At 42.3% G+C, this 23,915-nt stretch overlaps 2 protein-coding genes across 6 annotated transcripts in view; one reads left to right on the forward strand and one right to left on the reverse strand.

The window, feature by feature from the left end:
- Positions 1-20,786, forward strand: part of mrtfba (myocardin related transcription factor Ba) — a 36,563-nt gene extending 15,777 nt beyond the window's left edge. For 3 of the 5 annotated variants that reach the window (XM_034571128.1, XM_034571127.1, XM_034571131.1), the window contains 8 exons: positions 108-279; positions 1,209-2,195; positions 2,316-2,438; positions 2,757-2,906; positions 3,073-3,207; positions 3,320-3,380; positions 3,590-6,073; positions 6,120-8,203. In XM_034571128.1, coding sequence (XP_034427019.1) covers positions 108-279; positions 1,209-2,195; positions 2,316-2,438; positions 2,757-2,906; positions 3,073-3,207; positions 3,320-3,380; positions 3,590-4,101 — 2,140 coding nt within the window. In that variant the 3' untranslated portion in view covers positions 4,102-6,073; positions 6,120-8,203. Of the gene's footprint in view, positions 1-107; positions 280-1,208; positions 2,196-2,315; positions 2,439-2,756; positions 2,907-3,072; positions 3,208-3,319; positions 3,381-3,589; positions 6,074-6,119; positions 8,204-17,207; positions 17,275-20,776 lie in introns of those variants that run through there. The other 2 variants (XM_034571130.1, XM_034571129.1) reach the window with 2 other exon arrangements.
- On the reverse strand, positions 8,807-14,618 carry LOC117753422. Its single transcript, XM_034571499.1, has 5 exons — positions 14,351-14,618; positions 13,404-13,559; positions 9,810-9,968; positions 9,565-9,691; positions 8,807-8,926 (listed from the first exon to the last, which is right to left on the reverse strand). Exons 1-5 carry the CDS (start codon positions 14,616-14,618, stop codon positions 8,818-8,820), a joined length of 819 nt encoding a protein of 272 aa, XP_034427390.1. The 3' UTR covers positions 8,807-8,817.
- Positions 20,787-23,915: the final 3,129 nt, after the last annotated feature.

Here is a 23,915-nt window from a genome sequence, read left to right on the forward strand (position 1 = left end):
TATATCCCTCTTTCTCCCCCTCCTCTTCCTCTCTCTATTTCTTATTCGTGTTAATGATTTCCTCCAATAACAATGACCTCAACTTTTGTTCCCGTACTTCTCTGTAGACCTGTGGCAGAGGGTCAGAGCAGCGCTGGCAGCAGCCTGCCAACCTCCATCATGGTGTCTCTGCCCACTGTCCCCCCACCTCCCCCTCTGCCTTCAGCTGCGGCTCGACCACACAACTCGCTGTCCAATCGCAAGCCAGGAGTCTTGCCTGCCAACCTGGAGGAGATGAAGGTCCGTTGAAACATATTTGTATTTTTGGAGCAGCAAACTTTTCACGCATGTAGCTTGAAACATTATACTCCAGCTGTTTAAAAAGTATTGTCATAATAATAGGCTTAAAGAGGGGCTGACACTTCAGTCTTTACAGGTCTGCTCAGCTGATGTAACCAAACTGTATCAGGTTAATTGTAGAGCCAGTTCTTGAAAATCGGACAACTCTACGTAGGATAATCAAAGTTTTTATTCTGTATTTTTTCCATTCGTTAAATTTGATTAGCATGATGAAATAAATGAATAGCTGCAGAGTAGTTAAAGAAACCACAAAAAACATCATCTGTGTTAGAAATGAACCTTTAACCTTTTCGATTTCTTTTACACAGCTAAACATTACTCACACCAGCAGTTAAAGGAATATTTAGACATTTTCAGAAATAGGATTATTTGCTTTCTCGATCAGAGTGAGAGCAGAGGATTGATACCAATCTCATGTCTGTATAGTAAATATGAAGCTACATCCAGACAGTGATTATCTTAACATAAAGACTGGAAAAAGGGTGAATCTGGCTCTGTCTGAAAGTCAAACGCTGAGAGTGTGCCTGCTAATGTTTCTAAAGCTCAGGGATTAAAGCGTCATATCTATTTAGTTAAGTCTGTACACAAAACATAAGTTGCAGTTTTCTGGGGGTCAGAAATTATCCAGGACAGGACAGGATACACATATCAGACATACATATACAAGACATGACAACAAGTGACAATAACCTCAAAAGAGAGGTTAGGGTTGCTGCTTCTCCACGTCATATTAATGCTATAGATTTTGTTGTTGTTTTGATTTACAGATCCAAATAAAAAAGATTTACTTAAAACTATTCCGACCAGCTTAAATAATTCCTCCATCACTTATCTAAAGTTCTGATGGGATCATATCCATATCTTTGTAGGTGGCGGAGCTGAAACTGGAGCTGAAGCTGCGAGGCCTTCCTGTGTCAGGAACAAAGACCGACCTGATGGAGAGACTTAAGCCTTTCCAGGACAATCTCCGCACCTCTGCTCCTACCAACATTCCTCAACCGACCACTACCACCTCCACCCCCATGGACGTCACCACTGCCACCACCACCTGCACCAGCCCCGCCATTGTCCTCCCAGTACAGCAGGTGACTCTAGAGAGCATGAGATCCACGCCGCCAGTCTCACCCAACCCCACTGAGCCCTCCACCCTCCAGCAGGATGTGGGCATGTCTGTGGGACATTCCGAAGTACAGTCCTCACCTCTCCTGTCTTTTCACGTCCCGGAGGAAAAGGACAGGAGGCTCCATGAGAAGGAGCGGCAGATAGAGGAGTTGATGAGGAAGCTGGAGCACGAGCAGAGGTTGGTGGAGGAGCTCAAGATTCAGCTGCAGGTGGAGAAGAGAGGCCCGGGTGGCTGCAGTGCCGACTCTACCTCTGTATCTCCCAAACTAACCTCTGTCCCTGCCCTGAATCCTGTTGCTACTGTCCTGAATTCAAATGTAGTAAAAATGGAGAGTACGTTCCTGTCAAACTGTTCCTCCACTGCTTCCACCATCCAAAACTCTGTCTTGGGCTCCCCGGCTCTCACAAGCCCCCTCCCGACCGTGGTGAAGTTGGAGGATTTGACTGTTTCTGGTGGCAAGCCGCTCCAACTGCAGAGTCCAACCCAGCTCATCACGAAGATCCAGCCCCAAGTAAGCACCAGCCCGCAGCTGCTCCCACAGTCACAGAGAAGTCCCCAACTCCGGACTCAGCCTCAGACCACTGCCCCCAGCCTGCAGCAGTTCTTCATCAGCCACACGGGTGGAGTCTCCCAAATGCTGACTGGCCAGGCTGGGACTCAGATCCTGCTCCCGGTCTCACTACCCAAAAACGCTACTGCAATCCAGCTGCCGAACACCACTGTCAGCCTGCAGGTAAGATCAGAGTGACGTTGCACTCAGATGTATATATTGCGTTTACGTGAAACGGTGGGCATGCTGGCGTGATCTGGATGTGTAGACTCAGGGTTCTGTTTGCTTCCCTCCACATCTCAGCCTGTCCTCCAGGCCACAGTCTCAAATCCAGGCCTGGTACAGACGTCGGTTCCTCAGCTGCAGAGCTTTCAGATGGAGACGGCACCCGGCCAGCAGTTACCAAACCACAACCCGTTGCTACAGGTCAGTCAGGTGGTCATGGTTAAACTGTCACTGTCCAAGTTCTTGAAATGATGAGAAAGCTGTAGCTGACTGTAACTAAGGATTATTTTTATATCATCCACTACAGAGATGTGTGATTGTTAAACTTAATATAGCAGTTATATTTGTTTTTGTCTATAATTAGAACATTTTTGACGGATATGATTGTGCCTTGTTTCATTTGAAGGTGGTTTTGTATCTTTTCTTATCGCCTATCTCTGTCTTGCTGTGCTGTTATGATGACATCAAATCACATGATACATTTCAAACTAATATCAGATATTCTCTGCGTCTTGACAGACTCTGACAGTGTGCAATAGTTCTACTGGTTTAGAGAACCAGGGTCGGCCTGAGATGAATCCCCAGCGTTTCCTCAGAAGCTCCCCAGAGAACAGGGTCTCTCCACGGGCCTCACCCAACCACCACATCTCCAATGGACCCCTTCATAAGGTAAAAGAGCTGAGTCATTACAAGAGGGGAGGGGGTTTACTTTTGTTCAACCTATAATACTTTTTTGATTTACTATTTCATTGAACAATTTTCAACAAGACTTGCTTCACAAACCTCAGACCTTAACTCCTTGTGCATTTTCTCCATCTCCCTCTGGTTCCTCCAGTCTCCTTCTCCCCAGCCTGCCTTCATCCTCCAGCCCACCTCTCTTATCAGTCAGCCTCCCAAATCAAGAGAGCCCCCCCGCTACGAGGAGGCTATCAAGCAGAGCCGCAACATGCACATCAACAATGTCTCACAGGTTAGTTACACATGTTATTTATTAATTTTTTTCAGTTTTTCCGCATTGACGATTGCTTCACTTTTTTGTGTACTAGCCTCAAGTCTCTTTACCCTGTTGACTGTCTTCTCAGGTTCCTACGGCAACCAGCCAGCAAATGGATGACTTGTTCGACATCCTCATAGAGAGTGGAGGTAATTTGACAGTACACAACAATCTGTTGAAAGGTTAAAACTTCAAAGTCTCTGTAACTCTATAGTGTCCCCATTGTAAATTATCTGTCTTTTGAATTTTAATGTAAACTATCATGAGGTGCTGAATAAAATGAGTGATGCCGATAATTTGAAGACAAATACTAATCCATGTTTTAATTATTTTTTCCTGTTTTTTGTTTCCCGTCCAGAAATGACACCTTTTATCCAGCAGGACCCCTCAGTGTCTCTTGGGAAGAGCCACCCCATCACAGCCAGTATCACCACCCTGCCTGTGAACACAGTGCTCTCCAGACCACCCCCACCGATCCATATGGCCCCTCCACCCACCCTGAGCCTCACCGTCGACCCCACCTTGCCAAGCCTCTCCTCTCTGGCCACAGACAACCAGCTGGAGGCCTTCCTGGAGGGGACGCTGGCTGGAACGTCGCCGGCATCAGACCTGCGCACACAGGGTCTGATAGAGGAGCTTCAGGCCCAGCTGATGGAACAGCACTACTCACCCATGGACACATCAGACCTGTCTTTCTGCGATTCCTCCTCACCCACTTCCTCGTTCAACATGGGCCTGTCTGACCCGGCGCTGGACAATATGGAGTGGCTGGACCTCACCATGCCCCCGGGCCCTGGGGGGGCACTCACACCACTGGGGATCCCAACTGACTTCCTGGATTCACATGACCTGCAGCTGCACTGGGACTGAGGAAGGGAGACGGAGGAGAGGCGGCTGAGCAGCTGAGCCAAGAGTGAAAGATGGACGGATGAAGAGAAGAAGAACAAAGGAAATTTCCAGCACGTTAAGGCTGACTTTAAACATTTTAAATAAGGAAACAAAAGGAGGAGAAAACATGACATTCACTCTTTAACAGCTCATCCATACATCTGTTATATTCCCACTATACACACTGTACAGGCAGTGCACTGATCAAGCTGAACTACAAGCAGGAGTTTGCACAGCTTTAAAAGAGAGGCCTACTACGGCCGAACAGCCAGAAAACAATATCATCACTAAGGTGATAAAAGGATTTTAACGTGATAAGACTTTTATTCATGATTTAGCAGAAATGAAGAGACAGAGCCAAATGAAGACTAGTAGCATGGACTGTTTGTATATACTGTTAAAACCACACTAACAACATTCTGTCAGTGCAGCCTCAGCTGGTGACCACTGCATTTAGAAACACTCGGCCACACTGGTTGTGTGTGTGTGTGTGTGTGTGTGTGTGTATCACAGAACTTCTTGCTTTTCATTTCAGTGCCCATGTTATAATGTCACACTGCCTGTGTGAGCCACGTGTCTCAGGTGCTTCTCCTGAGTGTGAGCTCCGAGCTGCTCCTCTAGAGAGTCCAGGTCTCGCCTATTTTCTCCACGTACTGTGCTCGGTTCACAGCAGAACAGATGGTGAAAATTATCTTTCACCACAGTTTCAGTGTCTATCTGACGCATATGTCACAGACATAAATATTTGCAACACTTCCTCTACCTGTTTTAAATGAAATCTAATCTAATCATTAGTTCTAACAAGGTTTTTATTGTTGTTATTGCAGGACCAGAAGATGCACGGCTTCATACCGTAGAGTCCTGGCATTTTGTTAAGTACAAAGCTACACTTATATTTGAGGAAATATTCGTACCAAAAACCTCACAAAGAATCTCTGCAGCAGCTCCGCAGCAGACGCACTCCCTGTAGTGTAGACGCAGTAGATCACAGACACAGCTGTCAGGCTACACACACACACACCCAGGCCTAAACCAGTCTGTGCTGCACTGTCAAATCCGTCTGTTCCCTTTGCAATTCAATGTGCTCAGACATGTCACGGAACCAAGTTTTTTCAATTTCCCAACTGAGACGAGGTCAAGCCTCCTGTTCACACTGGTCCAGTCCACTGGTCTACCACATGCTGTAGATGTACGTGTTTTCTGACAAATCTGATTTGCGACATCAGATGTGACTGTTTTCTTCTGACCTATCGCGACCCCCTTCCGGTCAAGCTGATCAACCAATGACTCTAAAGGACAAAAAGACTCGACTCCAGTCGGACGACGAGAGGAGGAGGCTCCTCCCTCTAAGTGAGAGCTATGCACTAATGAGGTGGAGCGATCTACCGACGCATCTCACTCACCTCAGAACAAGGAAATGTGAACTTTGCATATCCAAGACGATCGTGAACAGAAAGCGTTCGAAAATGATTGTGATTGATGCAGCGATCATGTGGCCAATCACTATAGAGATACTGCAGCTGGTGTCCAAGTTATTTTGAATGTACTTTTTGACAAGAACAAAACATCTGACTTTACGTACAAAGTTGGCAGCTGTTTTTTTTCCCCTCTGATAGTAAACTGGCGTGAAACAGTAGAAAGGGAACAAACACGAGCAGATGTGATACGTGTGAACTATGTGAACACTGCAAGTAATATCAAGAAAGATGTCTTTTAGAAGATGAGCTTTATATCTAGCTGTCCTACAGTATCCCTGCACTTTGTGTGTGTGTACGTGAGAGAGAGAGTGTGTGTGTGTGTGTCGGGGTGGGGAACTACTGCATCACTAGCCATGAAACGTGACTGTTAGGTTTGCCTGTAGCTGATAAGTTAGTCTGCTTTACCGTCCCATTTATCCAAAAACCAACCATCGTCTGGAGGATCTTTGTTAAAATAACATTTTGCTGGTCAGACAGTGGGGCGACACGGTGGCACAGTTAGCACTGTTGCCTCACAGCAAGAGGGTTCCCGGTTTGAATCCCTGCTTTCTGTGCGGAGTCTTTGTGGGTGTTCTCTGAGTGAACACCTACTTTTCTCCCACAGTCCAAAGTCATGCAGGGTTAGACTCTACATTAACTGTAGGTGAGACAATGTGAACGTAGGAGTTGTTTGTCTCTATATATTAGTCCTGCTGTCGACCTGTAACCCCGCCTCCCGCTCAAAGTCAGCTGGGATTGTCATCTTCCCCCACGATCACCTAAAGATAAGCAGTGTAGATAGTGAATGGACGGATGATAAAGTAGTCTAACAGTTGATGCATCAGCTACAGTGACCTGTCAACAAAGTTTCCTGACCTTGCGAGTGAGTGAAGCGAGCATGTTGATCTGTGTGTGTGCGTGTGTGTGTGCGTGGAATCGTCTTCCCGTCTCCTGCATGAACATCGGTGTGCGTCTCCGTGTGCATGATCGTATCCACATTTAATCTCGGGCACCGTTTCGAGCACTTTCACAGCCATCGCAATCAAGTTATATGAAATATCTATAAACAAACAATCCATTCGGCTTCTCCTACAACGTTCACTCTTCAAACGGCTTCTGATGACTGTTGTACTGTTGTTATCCGTGTTGTCCCGTCCGGTGTGATACAGTCACAAATGCACACGCACACCTTTTCGAGGGCTGAGCTCCCTTTAAAGCCGTCATGAATGCTCCCATGGATTACATCATATCCTGACTCACTAAGCCAAATCGGTGAGTTAATGATTTAGTATCTGAGTCTAAATATCGTTTTTAGGATTGATACAGTCCTGCTCTATGGCACTTTGAAATGCGATGGCTCTTTTTAATTCTCTCTTTTTGATATCAGTCACATTCAGTGAAGTGATGCTCGCATTTGAACCACTTTATCGTGTAATTACGTCCTTGGACACTAGAGGGCGTGTGCTCTCCAGTTGTGGCATGACGGCACTTCAGGGTCATTTTCTTGCAGAATAAAAAGTCAATTGGGCTATTTTATTTTGAAAGTTTTTGTTTTTGATTTGCTGTTTACATCAGCAATAATGTGGAGACCTGAGCAGAATGACAGAGAGCCCTTCATGTCGACACTGTCTCGTCAAAGTTTGATGCTCTCGCTGCCGCAGTCACACTTTTTTATCATCAAAACCCAGAGTTACGCCAAATACTGCACAGACACACACTTTTTGTTGTATTTTAATTGTTTTCCTTTCGTCACAAACAGTCAAAGTCACGTGTTGTTGTATCCTAGAAGAGACGATGAGTTCATTGTTGTTTTCTTCTTCAGTGGGTCTGCTTTAGGGCAGTGGAACATATTATGTTTATTATAATTTTGAAAAGTAGAAACCATGTATTCTTGTTTGGATGGTTGTGTAAAATCTGTAAACAAAGATTTCATGTGTATATTTTGGGTTTGCAGAGGTTTTTTTTGGTTCATATCAGTCGGACACAAACCTCTTGGCTGCAGTAGATCTACATGACGACGTGACGGCTCCCAGTGTTGGACGTGGTTGTTGCTGATTGGCCAGACAGGGACAGCTAAAAGCAATAATGGCTGCTCTCCTTAGATATACTGTACTGTATGTCTAATCCTGCCTTGCTTTTACTCGTGCAGGAGCCTTTACCGCATACACAGTCACACATTGGTTCCAAATCCCTTCTTACCCGAGTGGTGAAGCGTTTAAATCAAGTTATTTTCGAGGTGTGTCAGTTCTCCCACTCGTCCTCGTTCACCCTGTGTCGTTTACCATCATGGGAACATTGTAGATTTCTTCTAGTGGCGAAGCTGAACAAGAGGAGTCATTACAATATATGTATTTTGGATAATATCCACTCATCAGCTGATTCTTCTTTCCATTCTTCATTGTAGCCGAGTCTCCTTCTCTGTCTCCACCACCCATGCCATGCCTCTTGTTTGTAATGCCATATGTTTTGCACATTGTGTATATATTTATATAGATGCAATGCATATTTTTATACATGTGTAACATCCATGGGCTCTGTATTTTGTAAATACTCAAAAAAAGAGATGTGTGTGTATATAAGTACTGTATGCCTTTATGTGTCAATAAAATAATTTGGTGTACTGTGAACTGTGCCTCTGCAGAAGTTAATCGTAGAATAATTATACCTTTTAAAAGAAAAAAATGATGTACATGTATATAATTATAAAAATAATGATAATACATTTTTTTAATAGAGCGTTTTTCATGATACTCAAACACACTTTAACATTATAATTATAAAAGCATGTTGCCTTTTCCAAAAGAGCTGGACAGGGCCACCGCCTTTGTCTTGTGTTCCTCGCTGCATATGAACAGTTTTTTCTGGTCAGGTGATTTGCCTGCGTTTGCATCTGTTCAGTAGATCAGCTTCCACTTTACATACAAGTGGTTTGTGCCCATAAATATATTTTCCTAGTCCCAACAGCTGCTGTGTCCGTACACCAGCACTCGTCTCCGACACACTCACTAAGTTCTGTTTCCATCCTGAATTCCATGTTCCGTGGATATTCACAGTCACATCACAGAACCAGGGCTGTCGAGCAAAGAAATGTTTCCTCCGAGCCTTTGTGAAGTTTGCAGCAGCGCCGAGTCGACTCCAGGCACATTTCACTGATCGGCTCCAGAGTCTTAATCAAGTCCTTTGTCCATATAAAAAAGCAACTTGGTAAAATATTTGTGGCAGTTCCTCCGCGGTGTCCATGTCACAAATGCTGGTAGGTGTGTATGTGAGCCTGACACCGGGGACACCGGTGGTGGATGTCCTTTAAGTTCTCCATGAAGAAAGGGATCAGACAGCAGCCTGCTACACACCTGACAGGAAGAGAAAAATTGAAACTTTTGCAACAGCAGTGTCTTTAACTACTCAGGTTGTAAGAGGTGAATATAGATATCTTATATCTGTCCTTCAACTATGAAGCCTGAACCTGGCTCTCTTCAGGTTTTACCCTCAACATATGGCTTGTGATCGGTTTGAAGAGACTAACAAGACAGAGCATTTCTAATTGCGATATAACAGGTGCAGCCGGACCATCCCGTTCTGCGGAGGTGGATCTGACTCATAGACTGTTTATAAAGCTGGACGACGCATGCCCACTTCCTCCTACAGATACAAAAAACGCCATCTTGCCCATTTGCAGGCAGTGACATTTTTAAAGCATCAAATAACTAAATAAAACCAAACTTATCAGAAATATGACAAACATCAGTGTGATAAGATCCTACAATGACAGAAACTTCAGAAATGATTTGACGAGTACTAGGCTGGATTTGTGACCTATGCCAGACGAGCTATTGAGATGCTTTGGCTTCACTTTTGGGGAGCAGCCATGTCGTCCATCTTTGTATCTACTGACCTTAATCTCTGCGAAAACTTCAACTCTTCAGCAGTAACTTTAAGACTATAGTTTTAATGCAGAAGTCTAACAAGGTTAAAAAAAAAAGGTGGCTACCCAAGCATGGAACACACACAACAGAGCATCCATATTGTCTCGCCCACTACGCTGTGGATTTCTGTAAAGATGGCCTCGCCACAGGATGGACAGCGGGTGAAGGCTTGCATCGAAAGCAGGCTTTCCACTTAGAGAGACAGAGATTTTACTGTTATTAGTCCTAATAGAAAGCAGGATATTTATATACATGATATATATACATACATAGGTTACATGTGTACTTTGAGTAAATCTGTAAAACCCACCTGGAACGATGGGGCCTATTGGTGTTTCTTCTGCAGGAGTAGTTTCTACACTCATCTCCTCTATGGTGTTCTCCTCTGTCAGCTGAGGAGGTGGAAGCGTGTAGATCTCTCCACAGGGCGGCTCAGTTTTATAAATAGTGGACAATTCATCCTGTCGACCTGATTTAAAACAGTGAAAGTATAGATGCAGTAAGAACTAGAGGAAAGCAGGCAAACCTCCATCTAGACGCTCTGTCTCGCAATGTTAAAGAAAGTACAAATACATTCGTGGATCCACGACAAATGTTTATGGGTTCTTCCTTAGCCCATACCCCATCTTTCCACCAAGTTTTGATCAAATCTGTTCAGTAGTTTTTGCGTAATCCTAATAAAAGCCATAGGACGGCAATGTAAACATGAAAACAGAATTTCACAAAAACAACTGAGCAGATTTACAAAAATCTTGGTGGAAGGATACGGTTTGTGTCAGAGAGGAGCCCACTGAGCTCTGATGCAGATCCAGATCAGGGGGCTCGTCCAGGAATATTTTAGCAAATAAGTAAACTGTATTTATTTTTTATATTTTCATTTCATTTCATTAAATGCCCTGAGAGAAATTATTTATTAGGGCCCGAGCACCTCCGGTGGGAGGCCCTATTGTATTTTGAAGGATTTGTATTTCCCTTTTGGGGCTTTTTCAGGGCCTAGACATGCTCAAATTGTTACCACAGTTTGCAGGGAATTCAAAACCCCAAAAAGTAATTGTATTCTGGAGTAATTTGAAATGGGCGTGGAAAAAATGGCTCAACAGCGCCATCTAAGGAAAAGCCCCTCAGTTAGCTTTCACCGATCTTCACAAAAATCGTAGCCCAGGTGTATCATGACCAGACAAACAAAAAAGGTCAGAGGTGCAATGGGAAAAAAGCAACAGGAAGCCCGCCATTTTGACTTTAGTGGCCATATTGGCCATTTTCCACATTTTTATTTTGATGTACTTGTCCCAGGGCTTTCATCAGATCAACTTCATATGGAGATGCGTGTCATCACAACAAGATGGAGATGAAAACTACCTCAAAGATCGATTTTTCGTCACACGGTGTGACCGTGGCGTGGCGTCAAAGTTTGATTACACGCCATCAAAACACGAGGTTCTGTATCTCGGACATATTTGGTCGAATCGAGTCCAAACTAGACATGTAAGACGAAAGTCCCGGCCTGATGACATCTACACAGAAATCATGACTTAAAAACACAGCGCCCCCTGGTGGCAACAGGAAATGTCTTGTTTTTTGCATGTCTTACACTTGGAAGTATTCCTCCTCATCTACTGAACGCAGCCATGTCAAACTGTGTCAAATGGGTCTCAAGACATTGATAATGTAGGCATAAGATTACTGTGACTTTTCGTCAAACGCCATAATAGTGGCGTGGCGTTAAAGTTCATCGACTCGCTGTGACACACGAAATTGCTGTAACTTCCGTGTTCATGGGTCTATCTCCCTCAAACTACATTTGTGTAGCAACAGCCCCCCCCTGCAGACATTCATATGGTTTTAAGGAATGGGCGTGGCAAAATAACTGACTAGCGCCCCCTAAAGGGCAGCCCCAGCACCACGCGTTGCGGACATGTACAAAAAACCATTAGGGACATGTGTCTTCTCATAACAAACAAATAAGTCTCTTGGATAGATGCTAGACCAAACAGGAAGCCCGCCATTTTGACTTTAGTGGCCATTTTGGCCATTTTTCACATTTTTACTTTGACGAACGTATCGTAGGGCTTTCATCAGATCAACTTCATATTGAGATGAGTGTCATTTAAACAAGATGGAGATAAAAACTAACTCAAAGATCGATTTTTCGTCACACGGTGTGACATCAAAGTTTGATTACACGTCATCAAAACATGAGGTTCTGTATCTCTGACATATTTGTTCCAATCGAGTTCCAAACTAGACATGTAAGACAAGAGTCCCGGCCTGGTGACATCTACACAGAAATCTTGACTTAAAATCATAGCGCCACCTGCTGGCTACAGGAAGTGACATGTTTTTACTTTGATGAACTGCTCCTGGCTGCTTTACAATATACAGCTCAAAAGAGCTCAGTCAAGTCATTGGATCATGGTCAGAATTGTGACATTTCCTCAAACCGTGTGAACATTGAGGTTCGGCGAAGGTTCATCCTTCGCCGCACCTCAATGCATTCGTCTGTATTTTTTTTTTTGGACGGACAGACAGACGGACGAAAATCCATCCGTTTGTCCGTTTTTTTTTTTTTGGACGGATTTTATTTAATTTTTTTAATTTCAATTTAATTAAAAAAAAAAAAAATGTTTCCGTCCGTCTGTCTGTCCGTATTTTTTTTTTTCGGACGGACAGACGGACGCTCCATATATTAATATTAGTGCAGGGTCATAGCGCCACCTACTGATCAGTGTGATAATTATGTTGTTGTAACATTGCCCAATTGACACAAAATTGCTCACGCTACATCAGAGCCCCTACTTGAACAGATCTATTAGTCTGGCAACAGGAAGTAAGCTTTGTTTTACAACTATCATTCGATTTACATAACATTTTCACAGTGTGATGTGCAATTGATAGCGTGGACCGTAACGAGCAATTAGCAGGCAAGGATCGACATCGCGTGACGGACGCAGGAAGTGAAGCGTTTGTCCTTGCCGCAGTGTGCAAAACGCATGCAACACGGAGACGTGCGCTTGGTCATTGATCGCTCTCTCCACTAACCGCAACAGGCTTCAAAATGCGTGTGCTCGGGCCCGTTAGTGCTACAATGTAGCCCTAGTTTATGTTATTTTTTGTCCTTCAAAGAAATTCCTGTGAGAAAACTGTGTTTATTTATACATTTATTTGTTTATAATTGTGTCATTTGTTTTGTTTTTCATTAAAAAAAGTCCTGTGAAATAATCGTATGTTTATTAATTAATCTAATTTTATTTGTATCATTTTTGTACATGATAAAAAGCCTGCTGTAAAGCTGAGTTTATTTATTTATTTGTATATTTAACGTACCTATTGGTGTTTCTTCTGCGGGAGTAGTTTCTTCACTCATCTCCTCTATGGTGTTCTCCTGTGTCGGCGGAAGAGGTGGAAGCGTGTAGACCCCTCCACACGGCGGCTCAGTTTTATAAATAATGGACAATTTATCCTCTCGACCTGATTTAAAACAGTGAAAGTATAGATGCAGTAAGAAATAGAGGAAAGCAGGCAAACCTCCATCTAGACGCTCTGTCTCGCAATGTTAAAGAAAGTACAAATACATTCCTGGATCCACGACAAAAGTTTATGGGTTCTTATCCCATCTTTCCACCAAGTTTTGATAAAATCGGTTCAGTAGTTTTTGTAATCCTAATAAAAGCCATCGGACGGCAATGTAAACATGAAAACAGAATTTCACAAAAACAACTGAACAGATTTACAAAAATCTTGGTGGAAGAGAGGAATATTTTAACAAATAAGTAAACTGTATTTATTGTCCTTCATTAAATGCCCTGAGAGAAATTATTATTTATTTATGTTATTTTTCGTCCTTCAAAGAAATTCCTGTGAGAAAACTGTATTTATTTATACATTTATTTGTTTATAATTGTACCTCTGTTTGCTGTGTGGGTGACGTTCTCCATCTGTGTCTCCAGCTGCAGCTTATTCAGCAGCAGCTCCTGCAGCTCCTTCTGAATGTTCTCCAGCTCACACACTTCATCACTGTCCTCACTCGTCACTGAGGTGGAGACGTTTGCGTCAGTCATGACTAAAAACCCTCCTCAGGTTAACATTCATACAATTATCCCATGAGGTCAAAATATCTTTATCTAAAGCTCAATCAGGAGCTAATCTGAATTTAGCTTTAAATTTAGCTTTTACCATTATAAATAATTACTGCAAACTGTAAGAAATGGAAACTACTACTTTAATAAAAAGTATTATTTAAAACTACCTGACACATGTATATCTAATGTATAATGACAGTTTTCTGTCAATCTAAACATTTGATTATTTGAAAAAGTGAAGGGGTGCGGTTCATTTTCTTTTTCTTTTTTATTACAATATACTTTCGGCCCAGTTTTTATATTTTTCAGTTTTTAGTTTTTGTGCGTCACTGGCACAAGTAGTATTGTATTGTGTAAGCTATCAAATGCTTGTATTAAATAATAATAACAATAATAGGAAGAAGAGGAAGTAGAAATATAATGTTTAGTACTTTCTCATATTTATTTATCTTTAATTAATTTTATTTTAATTATCATAAAAGGATTAAATTAAGATGGAAAGAAAAACTAGCTTGTCTTGGGAAAAAAGAAACAACTTGCTGCAGTGATCAGCTGTGAATCACCAATTATCAACAGGACGGGGAAGAACAAAAACAATTGTGCCGCACAAAATCATTTTATGGGATTCTACAAAATTTGAAATCCTCATGACTCTAATAATTATTCAAATGTTTTTTTGTGAAAGCAAAATATATCCCATGACAACAGGTCACAAGCTTATTGGACTGAAGTATTATTATTTTATAATGATCACATTAAGAAGCTGAATCACCTTCATTTGTGCTCCTGTCACTGTCGTCTCCTGGCGTCTTCCTCAGTTGCTGTATCTTCTGCAGGATCACCTGTCTGTTGCGAAGCTGCCGCCTTCGGGACTCCATGTGCTCCAGCTGCAGGGGCCCGCTCAGTGACTCCGAGGTCTCCTGGTTGGATTCAGGCTCCGGTTCCTGATGTGGCTCTGGTTCGACGCCTGCGTTCAGCATCTCGCTGATCGTCTGGATGAAAGAGGGAAGGGGCTCTCCATCCTGCTCTGGATTCTCCATCATTAGTCAAGGAGTCGACTGAATGTTTGTTTCAACAAATGCTGAAAGCTCAGAACTAGAATCTGAATCCAGGCGTGTCCTGCTGGAAAAAGTTCAAGACTCGTAGAAAATCAGTCTTGAATTCAAACAAAAAAACAACCAATCTGAAGCATTGTGAGAAAGACTCATGTGAACGTTTTCACAGAAGGTCGGAGCTGCTGCTACTGACAGCATCTGCCACAGATTGGATATATATAAAATTGGTTTTTGAATTATGTAAACAGTGAGCACATATAAGCGTCAGCAAAATTATAAAACATGCAAATGTGACTGAACAATGGACAGTACAGGAGGACCTGGGGCCTTACAGATTATTAAAAGCAGCTGTCAGGAACCTGCGTCAACAAGGAACAAGAAACAGTCAGATTAAATGGCTATAGTGCTTTTCTAGTCTTGATGACCACTCAAAGCTCTTTACAGTACAGTTTTACATTCACCCATTCACACACACATTCATACAGTGCATCTATTAGCAGCACTTTGTTGTTCTATGAGGGGCAATTCAGTTCAGCATCTTGCCCAAGGACACTTCGGCATGCAGATGGGGGAAGACTGGGGATCGAACTGCTGACCTTCAGGTTGGAGGACGACCACTCTACCCCTCAGCCACAGCCGCCCACAATTACAGTGTGATTACAATTGTTTGCCCACAATTACAGTGTGATTACAATGTGATGATTGTTGTTTGCACACAGTTTAGATGAAAAGCAGGTTAGTTTCTAAAATTGAACTCCACCTGACTTAGGCCAATATTTACTCAGCTTTTTGTATATCTAAATATAAAGATGGACGATGTGACGGCTCCCCACGAGCTCAGCAAAAGTGACGCCAAGTCATTCGGATGGCCCCTTGGTGGCCGGCTGCAGTAAAGTTCATGAACATTCAATCGTTTTTCCACAAAGATGTTTTCTGTCATTTGAGTTAGTTCTTACAACACTGATGTTTTCCTGTAAGTTTGTTTATTTTTTGCATAAAAACAAATGGAAATCTCATGATTGACAGCTGAGACTGACTTACCATTGTACGTGTATGAGCAGGAACTCGATACCGACGGTGTGTGTGTGTGTGTACTCGTCTTTGTCTCCAGGGCATTTTCCAGCATAAACAGTGACCTCATCAGGACCAGTGAACCTCATGGGGACCAAAGATTGGTCCTAATGACACAAAACGTCATTTCTGAGGTCCTGGTTGAGGTTAGGGCTAAGATGTGAATTGTGGGTAGGTTGAAGTTAGGGTTGGTCATGAATTGGTCATGGTTAAAGTTTGAGATAAGGTTTAGGTTAAAGAATGAATGGCAATGAATAGAAGTCAAACTCCAAATAAGGACATCTGCGCAAACCTGTGTGTGTGTGAAATAATGACAATTTCATGCACTTGTTTGCGTTCATCTTCTTGTTAAACATAAACAAACCTCTTGTTGAAGATTGAAAAGGACCGAATTCATCTGTTGTGGTACTTAATATAAGTTAATATAAATCTGCGAACACGTGTCACTCTGCTGACGACGTCACTGAGCGGTGACGAGCGACTTTTTTATTTTAGTCTCCAGAAACCCCTGAAAAGGATTTGGACAGAGTTTGTGCTGATTATTGGTTCAAAGGTCACAGTCTGAACAGACGTCATCTTATCCTGTGTTGTTCTAAAAGAAGAGAAACCTTGTGGAGTTGTTAGCACACAGCGTTCCGGCTCGTTCAGCTGTGAAATGTGGCAGTTGGCCCCGTATGACAGTAGCCAGCCATCGTAGCATCAATAAGGCCTGGAGCCAGTTTAGAACATCAGCAGAGCAGATGATGTCTGACCCATATTCCACACACACACACACACACATACACACACACACACACACACACACACACACACACACACACACACTCACAGAATCCCTCCTCACGTGTACAGTCGGCTGACCCGTGTACAGACTGTCATTTCATGTGCACACAGATAAGGAATGTATTTCATAAGCCTTATCTTTGACCTCATTTTAATTTCCCATGTATCTTTTTATGCTGCGTTATACAGTGTGATGAGGTGTCATCATCTACCGGTGTGTTTACATGGCACAGTGGAGGTTTTGTGGGTCAACCGGCTCAGAGGACACACAGAAGTCACACTGAGGAGCAGAAGAGAAACTGGGATTATACATTTTTATATTTCACAGTGTTTTAAGAGCCAAAGAAGGAAAATAAATATCACACTTACAGAGTGTTGTTCTAACGACCGACCACTAGATGTCAAGGTGGTACGTGGACGGAGCGATCTGGTGCTCAGAGGATTATGTCCTCAGTTTACAAGGCTGACGTCACCCGTCCTGCAGAGGCAGACATCACTCGATCCATCCATCCTTCCATCCCTGCATCCATCTATCCGTCTATCCATCCATCCATCCATGAAATATTCATTTTTAATAATTTATTTCTCTATTCCTCTCTATTCTTCCAGTTTTTAAACTCATTCTTACACACTCTATCCACTATGCACACAAACACACACACACACACACACACACATACTCATAAACCTTTTCTACTTTCTCAGCTGCTTATCTGACAGGTGTGTGTGTGTGTGTGTGTGTGTGTGTGTGTGTGTGTGTGTGTGTGTGTGTGTGTGTGTGTGTGTGTGTGTGTGTGTGTGTGTGTAAAAAGCAGATCAAATAACAGTTAACTCTGGGTGTGCACCACCTGTCAGGGTATTAGTCACCCAGAGCAGGATACATGTAGCCACTGATGGTAAACCAGCTTCATTATTAATAAAAAACAAAACAGTTCCCACAATTCAAAACACGAACTGAGCAGTCAGACAATCAATGAGATGAAAAACCAATTAACCTGCTACAGTTTTGTATATTTCTAATAGATGTTAGTGTCTCACAGAGGTGGAAAATAGATTTAAAATAATTAACTGTATTATTCAAAGCTGTAAATCAATATTTTTATATTAACAATGGATTTAAATACTACCTGTAATACAAAACCCCCTCAGAGAACAAGCTAAATACAGAGCATATTCATTTCTGATGTGTGCACGCTTCCTAAAAGTAAACAGCAGAAAATCTTAGCAACTGGTTAAGAGCAAACTTTTCCCCCGGGAGTTGGTGGAGCCCAAAAAAGAGCTAAAAGTGAGTGAATGTTACACCATGCTAATGATGCTGTGTATCCAAATGTTCAAAACATCAACTGTGCTGCAGGTTCAAGTTGCTCCAAATTAAAATATAACTACATCTAAAGTCTCTGGATTTTGGACTATTAAGTCTCTATTTTTAATCACTTTAATTTCCTTCTATGTTTTATATTATACACATAGACTATATAAAGACAGGCAACACCTCTCCAGTTCCTCTCACTATCCAGAAATGTAACCAAATATCCAGGACATGAATTCTGCCATCTTGCACATTTGCACTTTGGCTTCACTTTTCGGACGGAGCAATGTCCATCTCATTATACAATGTGTGAGCTCGCATGTTTTCCAGCAGCTACAGTAATAAGCTTGTAAACAAGACTTACACAGTTTATAGTATATACAGTGAATATCACAGTGCTGTGATAAAGGTCTGTTTGCTGCTGCTGTACAGTGTAGACACAGTAGATATGAACACACTCTGCTGTCCAGTGTCCATGTGGCAGCATGTCGCTCTGGGTCTCACTGATGATGACATGGAGCTGCTCAGGGGATTGCGTCATACCCGGCTTAGTGTGTGTTAGTTTGTGTGTGTGTGTGTGTATTCATGTATATCTTACACTTATGAGGACCAATCTGGAACCCATGTCAGTCAGGGATGCCTTTTAATTCACAATTTAAACATATTTCTAATAAAGCATCTGCCTACTCTTTGGTTTTTATTATTACCTTGTTTTATAGATGTCATGCAGTTTTTAGTAGGAAATGCTTTTTTAAAATGTTTATATTTCATAGATAGTGTCTTTGTCATTAACTTCACAAAAAGGACGATAACATTTGTGTTGCAGTGGTGTGTTACTGTTCACTGTTTTTGTTCAGGCTCAAGATTTGATCAGGTACAGACAAGACGAGCAGGAATAAATTAAATCATGGAGGAGCTTCACATGTGTGGTATGACAACATGGCTGAGTGTGTGTGTGTGTGTGTGTGTGTGTGTGTGTGTGTGTGTGTGTGTGTGTGTGTGTGTGTGTGGATGTTCATGTTCATGTTCTCTTGTCTGAACTAGACCATTGTTATACCACTTCCTGTGCAGCAGTTTGCAGCTGGACTCACACTGAGTAACAGGAGGGGAATTTGAATGCAAATGCAAACACACACACCCACACACACACACACACACACACAGCAGTTAGTTTCTGTCATGGTTTCGAACACACTGCCTGAAATGATGTCAAAACATAGAATCCCCAGCCCCCGATTTCCTTTGGCCAGACAGAGGAGATCATTGCACCACTCAGGCAGATCTGAGGAAAGAACAGGGACGTGTGTTTTTGTGAGAGGACGAGTAAGACACATAAAAAGAGGTGGAAAGAGGGAGGGGTAGACGGGGAAAGCGGGACAGGAGAGGGGCTGCCAGGCGTGCTGCCAGCATGCAGCGCTAATATAAAAAACGATGTCTGCAGCTGCAGCAACAGGCGAGCGAGGACAGATCCGGTTCTGCATCAGAGACACTACATCACAATTCTCCACTGACGCAGACTGCACAAGAGTTATGTTCACACACACACACACACACACACACATTGCTGCTGTAAATCAGCTGTTGCAACTAGACGGTTATGTAATAGAGCCTCCCTTTAAATCTTCGAGTGGACCTGATCAGCAGTAAAACACAGATATTAAAGCAACACGCCATCTCATTGTTATTTGTGCCTGGGAACAACAACGATGAATCACAGTGACAAATCACACGCGTGGCCTCGTGTGTTACCACATCGGGCCTCTCCTCTGGGTGCACGTTCATTTCTCTCAGGTGGAGTGACTAGTCAGCACATCTGCAGCCACTTCACCTGCAGACACTGAGCTCTCAGGACAGATTCAGCGTTTTAACATGTGTCAGTGGCCCGACATGTTCATTTTCAGACGTGTGGTGAACGTAAAGAGAAGACTCCTCCCCCGGAGATATAAAAACCAAAATACAAAGATGGCATACAAGATGGACGACGTGACAGCCCAAAAGTGAAGCCAAAGTGTCGCCCCCTGGTGGCTGGCTGCAGTGTAGGTCATAACCTAATTTTAGTACGTATGTATGTAAAGACACAAGAGCTCAAACAAGCTTTGTCCTGGCCTAGTGGTTAAGATGCATGAAATGAGAAATTAAATTGACTGTGCTGTGAACCTAAAAATAGACACAATCAGATACAGAAAACTGTAAGATAGCTGCCTCAGTCACACAATAATGGGATTTTTGCAACTATAATACTACTTGCAGAGAAATAAAGGGAGAAAATGTAAATTAATAAAAAAATATATAGATATATTAGTTTATTTCAGTCATATGTCTTAATTATTGGTCTTCTTTAGTAAAGGTTACTTTTAAAAATGCCTATTTTAGAACTCATTCTTCTGCTGCTAACTCAATTATTGTGCATCATACAGTCTGTTTGTACATGTAAGTGCTGCATGTGTCTATACACCTAATTTTCGCATGTTCTTATTTTTCTTTGATGTACTCTGCTCACTGCAAAGGCCCGACTCCCCGCAGGGATCATTAATATTTCATCTGATCTAATCGAACCCCTGCTGTCACCACAGAGCTGCCTCACTGTCGAGACAACAGCGCCGAGCTGCAGAGCAGGACTGTAACACAAAATGATGTTTGATGTGGAGCAGACAGCGCCGAGCTCGTACTGGGGGATGAAAATTCAAGGGAGGAGTGTGGAAATGTTACGTTGTGTCAGTTGGTGGTGATCAACTGTGAGGCATGAACACAGAATGGCAGTGAAGGCTGCTGCCACGCAGCACAGCTACGGCACAAAGGGTTAACAGCTGCAGTCGCTGTTCCCATGTCTGTGGCTGTGATGCCCTGCAGTGTAACAACCTGCTAATTCACCTGTAAACGTGCTTTATGGCTCGTTCCTCCTCTGTGTCGCTTTAAAATCTCTTTCTCCACATTCCAGTCTGTGCAGGAGTGAGCGAGACAGAATGAGAGAGAGGAGGAGGAGAGAGAGATCATGTGCACGGAGCGTCTGTCACACACACAAAGACGGAGAAGGAGGGTGATATTGAAAAGAACGGATAGATGGAAGTGAAAAAGGAGAGTAACAGAAACACTTGGATGAATAATGTTGTTGAAAGGCCCAATCCACACACACACACACACTGGTTAGAAGACCCAACTTCAACACAATGGACTGATGTCAGGTTTGTCAGGAGTGTTTTTGTTTGAAAGTTTGGATGTTATTATTTAGCCAGGGGCTGCAGATCTATTGAGTTTTGGGGTTTTGGGATTTCTAGTACGCTGAAATGAGCTTACACCTTTACCACTGTGTTTTTGGCAATGTGGTTTTCCTGTTATTTATTGTGAATGTTGAATTATTCCTGCAATTTGGCAGGAATAGTGCCAGTTTTCTCTCTTGTCACATAATAATAATGTAAATGTAACAAAAATAAAGTGATTCAGTCTCTAAAATATCTAAAAAATACCCAAAATGAACAGAAAGTATAGTGAAGATCTGGAAGGCTTAAGGAAACAAGTCGAAATACTTGGGGTATACTTTACGTTAGCGGTAGTGTCCTTTGATCAATGACATTTTACCTTAAATGCATCACATGATTCCACTGTGATTGTGATCGTGATTTGCAACTGATGTCTGAGAAAACAGCCAATAAAGGGCTGAAAAAACAGTGAGAAATGCTCCATCATGAACTCAACAGAGGTGACATCATAATGAAGTCAGAGAAGAGAGAAAATCCTTAAGGACAAAAAAAAACTGAATCAACCCAGATGGGATGATAAAGGCAAATAGCTGTTCATTATCTATATTCACCTTCTGTGTTTTTGCTACTTCCACTGATGTCCACCTTGTTTCCATTGGAAACAGCAATGGCCACTGCAATCTGTTGAAAGTATGCTAGAGCCATGGATACGTTTGAGTTTTCCATACTTGGTCCACATGTAAGATTCAAGAGTGAAACTGAAACAGCAGAAATTCAATCAAATGCAATACTTTTGAAAATCTAAAATATTTTATTGAGGGGAAGTGGAACATACAGACAAAAACCATAAAGAAAACACACACACACACACACAGTCATACAGCACATCTGTTCATTAGGTTATGTTTCAAATTTGAAAAGGATCACCAAATAAGAAGAATTAAAATAATATAATTCTGGTTGTTGAAAAACATTCTGGAACGTTTACCCCTATCACTGTAGGTCATTACATGTCTGGTACCTGCATCCTGAGAGCAAAGGTCCCGGAAAGGTTCATCCACACTACTGTTTGCTGAATAGACATAAGAAACACTGGCTGTATGTCCACTGGCACCAAATCCACTGTGAAGCTACTTGCTCTCTTTTATAGTTTCTTCAACAGTCTCCTGTTTCTGAGATCCTGGTCGGATTTTACTTGGGCAGCTTGACTCGAAAACTAAGTCCTGCTTTGTTCACTACTCTTTTTATGGGTCTTATGCGAACCGGCTCCTCTGCTTTTAGAACGTCTTTGCATTTTTTATGATAAGGACATTCGGGGCAAGAGCAGTGAAATGGACCCCTGGAGCCTCGCTCAGGAATTCTCTTTGGCCTTCTTGCTGGTAATCGCCATATAGATGGCAGACGTATTTTCTCCTTTTCCCTGGAAGTTGAGGACCTGACTTGAGACACTTGATGTATCGTTTCTTCTTCTTCCTGTGATGGGGGTTCTGGTTGGACCGGGGCAGATACAATTGTAGGGGGCGTAGGGCATGGAGGGGACAAGCCGGGCACAAATACAGACTTTTCCTCTGGGGCTGATAAGGTCTTTTTACTCATCCCGTGAAAATGATTTTTCTCTGCAAACACACATGAAAAATAAATTGAATTAATAAATCAGTTACATTTGAAAGATCAATTAATAAATGTTTAAAACTGTGGACATGATCGACACATTGATATATACATTCATTTGATCATTAGTATCTCATTTCAAACCACTTTACTAAGACAACCACATACACAGACTAAGAAAATATGATATATATTTGTGACTTCATGAACAAACTGCTGACTACTGTATATGAATAAAATGAATGAAAAATGATTATAAATACTTATAAAATTATAAATTAGTACATATCTTGATCGTGCGCCCCCCCCGCTTCCTTAATCATATAATGTTACCATTATTAGCTTGAATTTTGCAGTTTCCTGCTTAGTGTTTAGTTCTAGACACTTCAAAATGACACTACGACATACCCCACTGTTCCTCAAAGCAGAAGGCCACTTCACTGGGGTCTGTAGAGTCATCATCCCTCGAATCAAGCATTTCCTCCACATGTTTGGAGAGAAATGTGGCGATGTCATCTGGTCGTTTTAGGAGTGCCGCCCTGTGGCAACACTCCGTTAAACTTTTCAGTCCGAGTGTTACTGTGATACTGGGAATCATCTTCAGTTTTTAAGGGTCTTTATCTCGCTTCAGAAATGTGAACTGCAAAATGTCTTCTTCTTCTTCTTTGCTCGGTTTATTGGCAAGTGGCAACCAACATCAACATTGTATAAGAATACAACAAAGGCAACATTTTAGCTTATGACATCAAAGGCAACACATACACATTTTTCATTGGTTTTCAGGAAAAATCTACTCCTGTGTCTGCTTTTCATGTTGGAAATGCCTTTGTATCTTCAGGGGTATTCTGAATATAGACATCCAACAACAAAGGTACTTCTTTCATGTTGGGAGTGAAGGGGCCAAGAGGGAGTGTTTTGCTTGGAGCAGTATAAAAGTAGCCAGAGACATGTCATTAGGTCAGAAAGGTTATATCCCTACTATACCGTTGTCAGTTACACCACCCGGGCTGTTCCCCTCAGTGTCTTCTGATTTCTATTGGTTCAGTGCAGAGATGTAAATATTGTGGTAATATAGCAGTTTTGGTAGAAGATAGATTGCAAACATTATACAAAACATTTGTACCAGTATACAGATGGATCCAAAGATCCTGTTACAGGGAGAACAGGTTTTGGTTTCAGTATAGGAGACTTGAAAGTTTCAGTCAACAGGAGAACCTCGGATCAATTGTCAGTTTGCACGGTGGAGATTGGAAGGGAATGACGGGGTGGATTTATTGGCTCAGCAAGCACTAAATCATGAAGAAGTCATGG

The sequence above is a fragment of the Hippoglossus hippoglossus genome, chromosome 19, assembly GCF_009819705.1.
Source record: "Hippoglossus hippoglossus isolate fHipHip1 chromosome 19, fHipHip1.pri, whole genome shotgun sequence".
Lineage (NCBI taxonomy): Eukaryota > Metazoa > Chordata > Actinopteri > Pleuronectiformes > Pleuronectidae > Hippoglossus > Hippoglossus hippoglossus.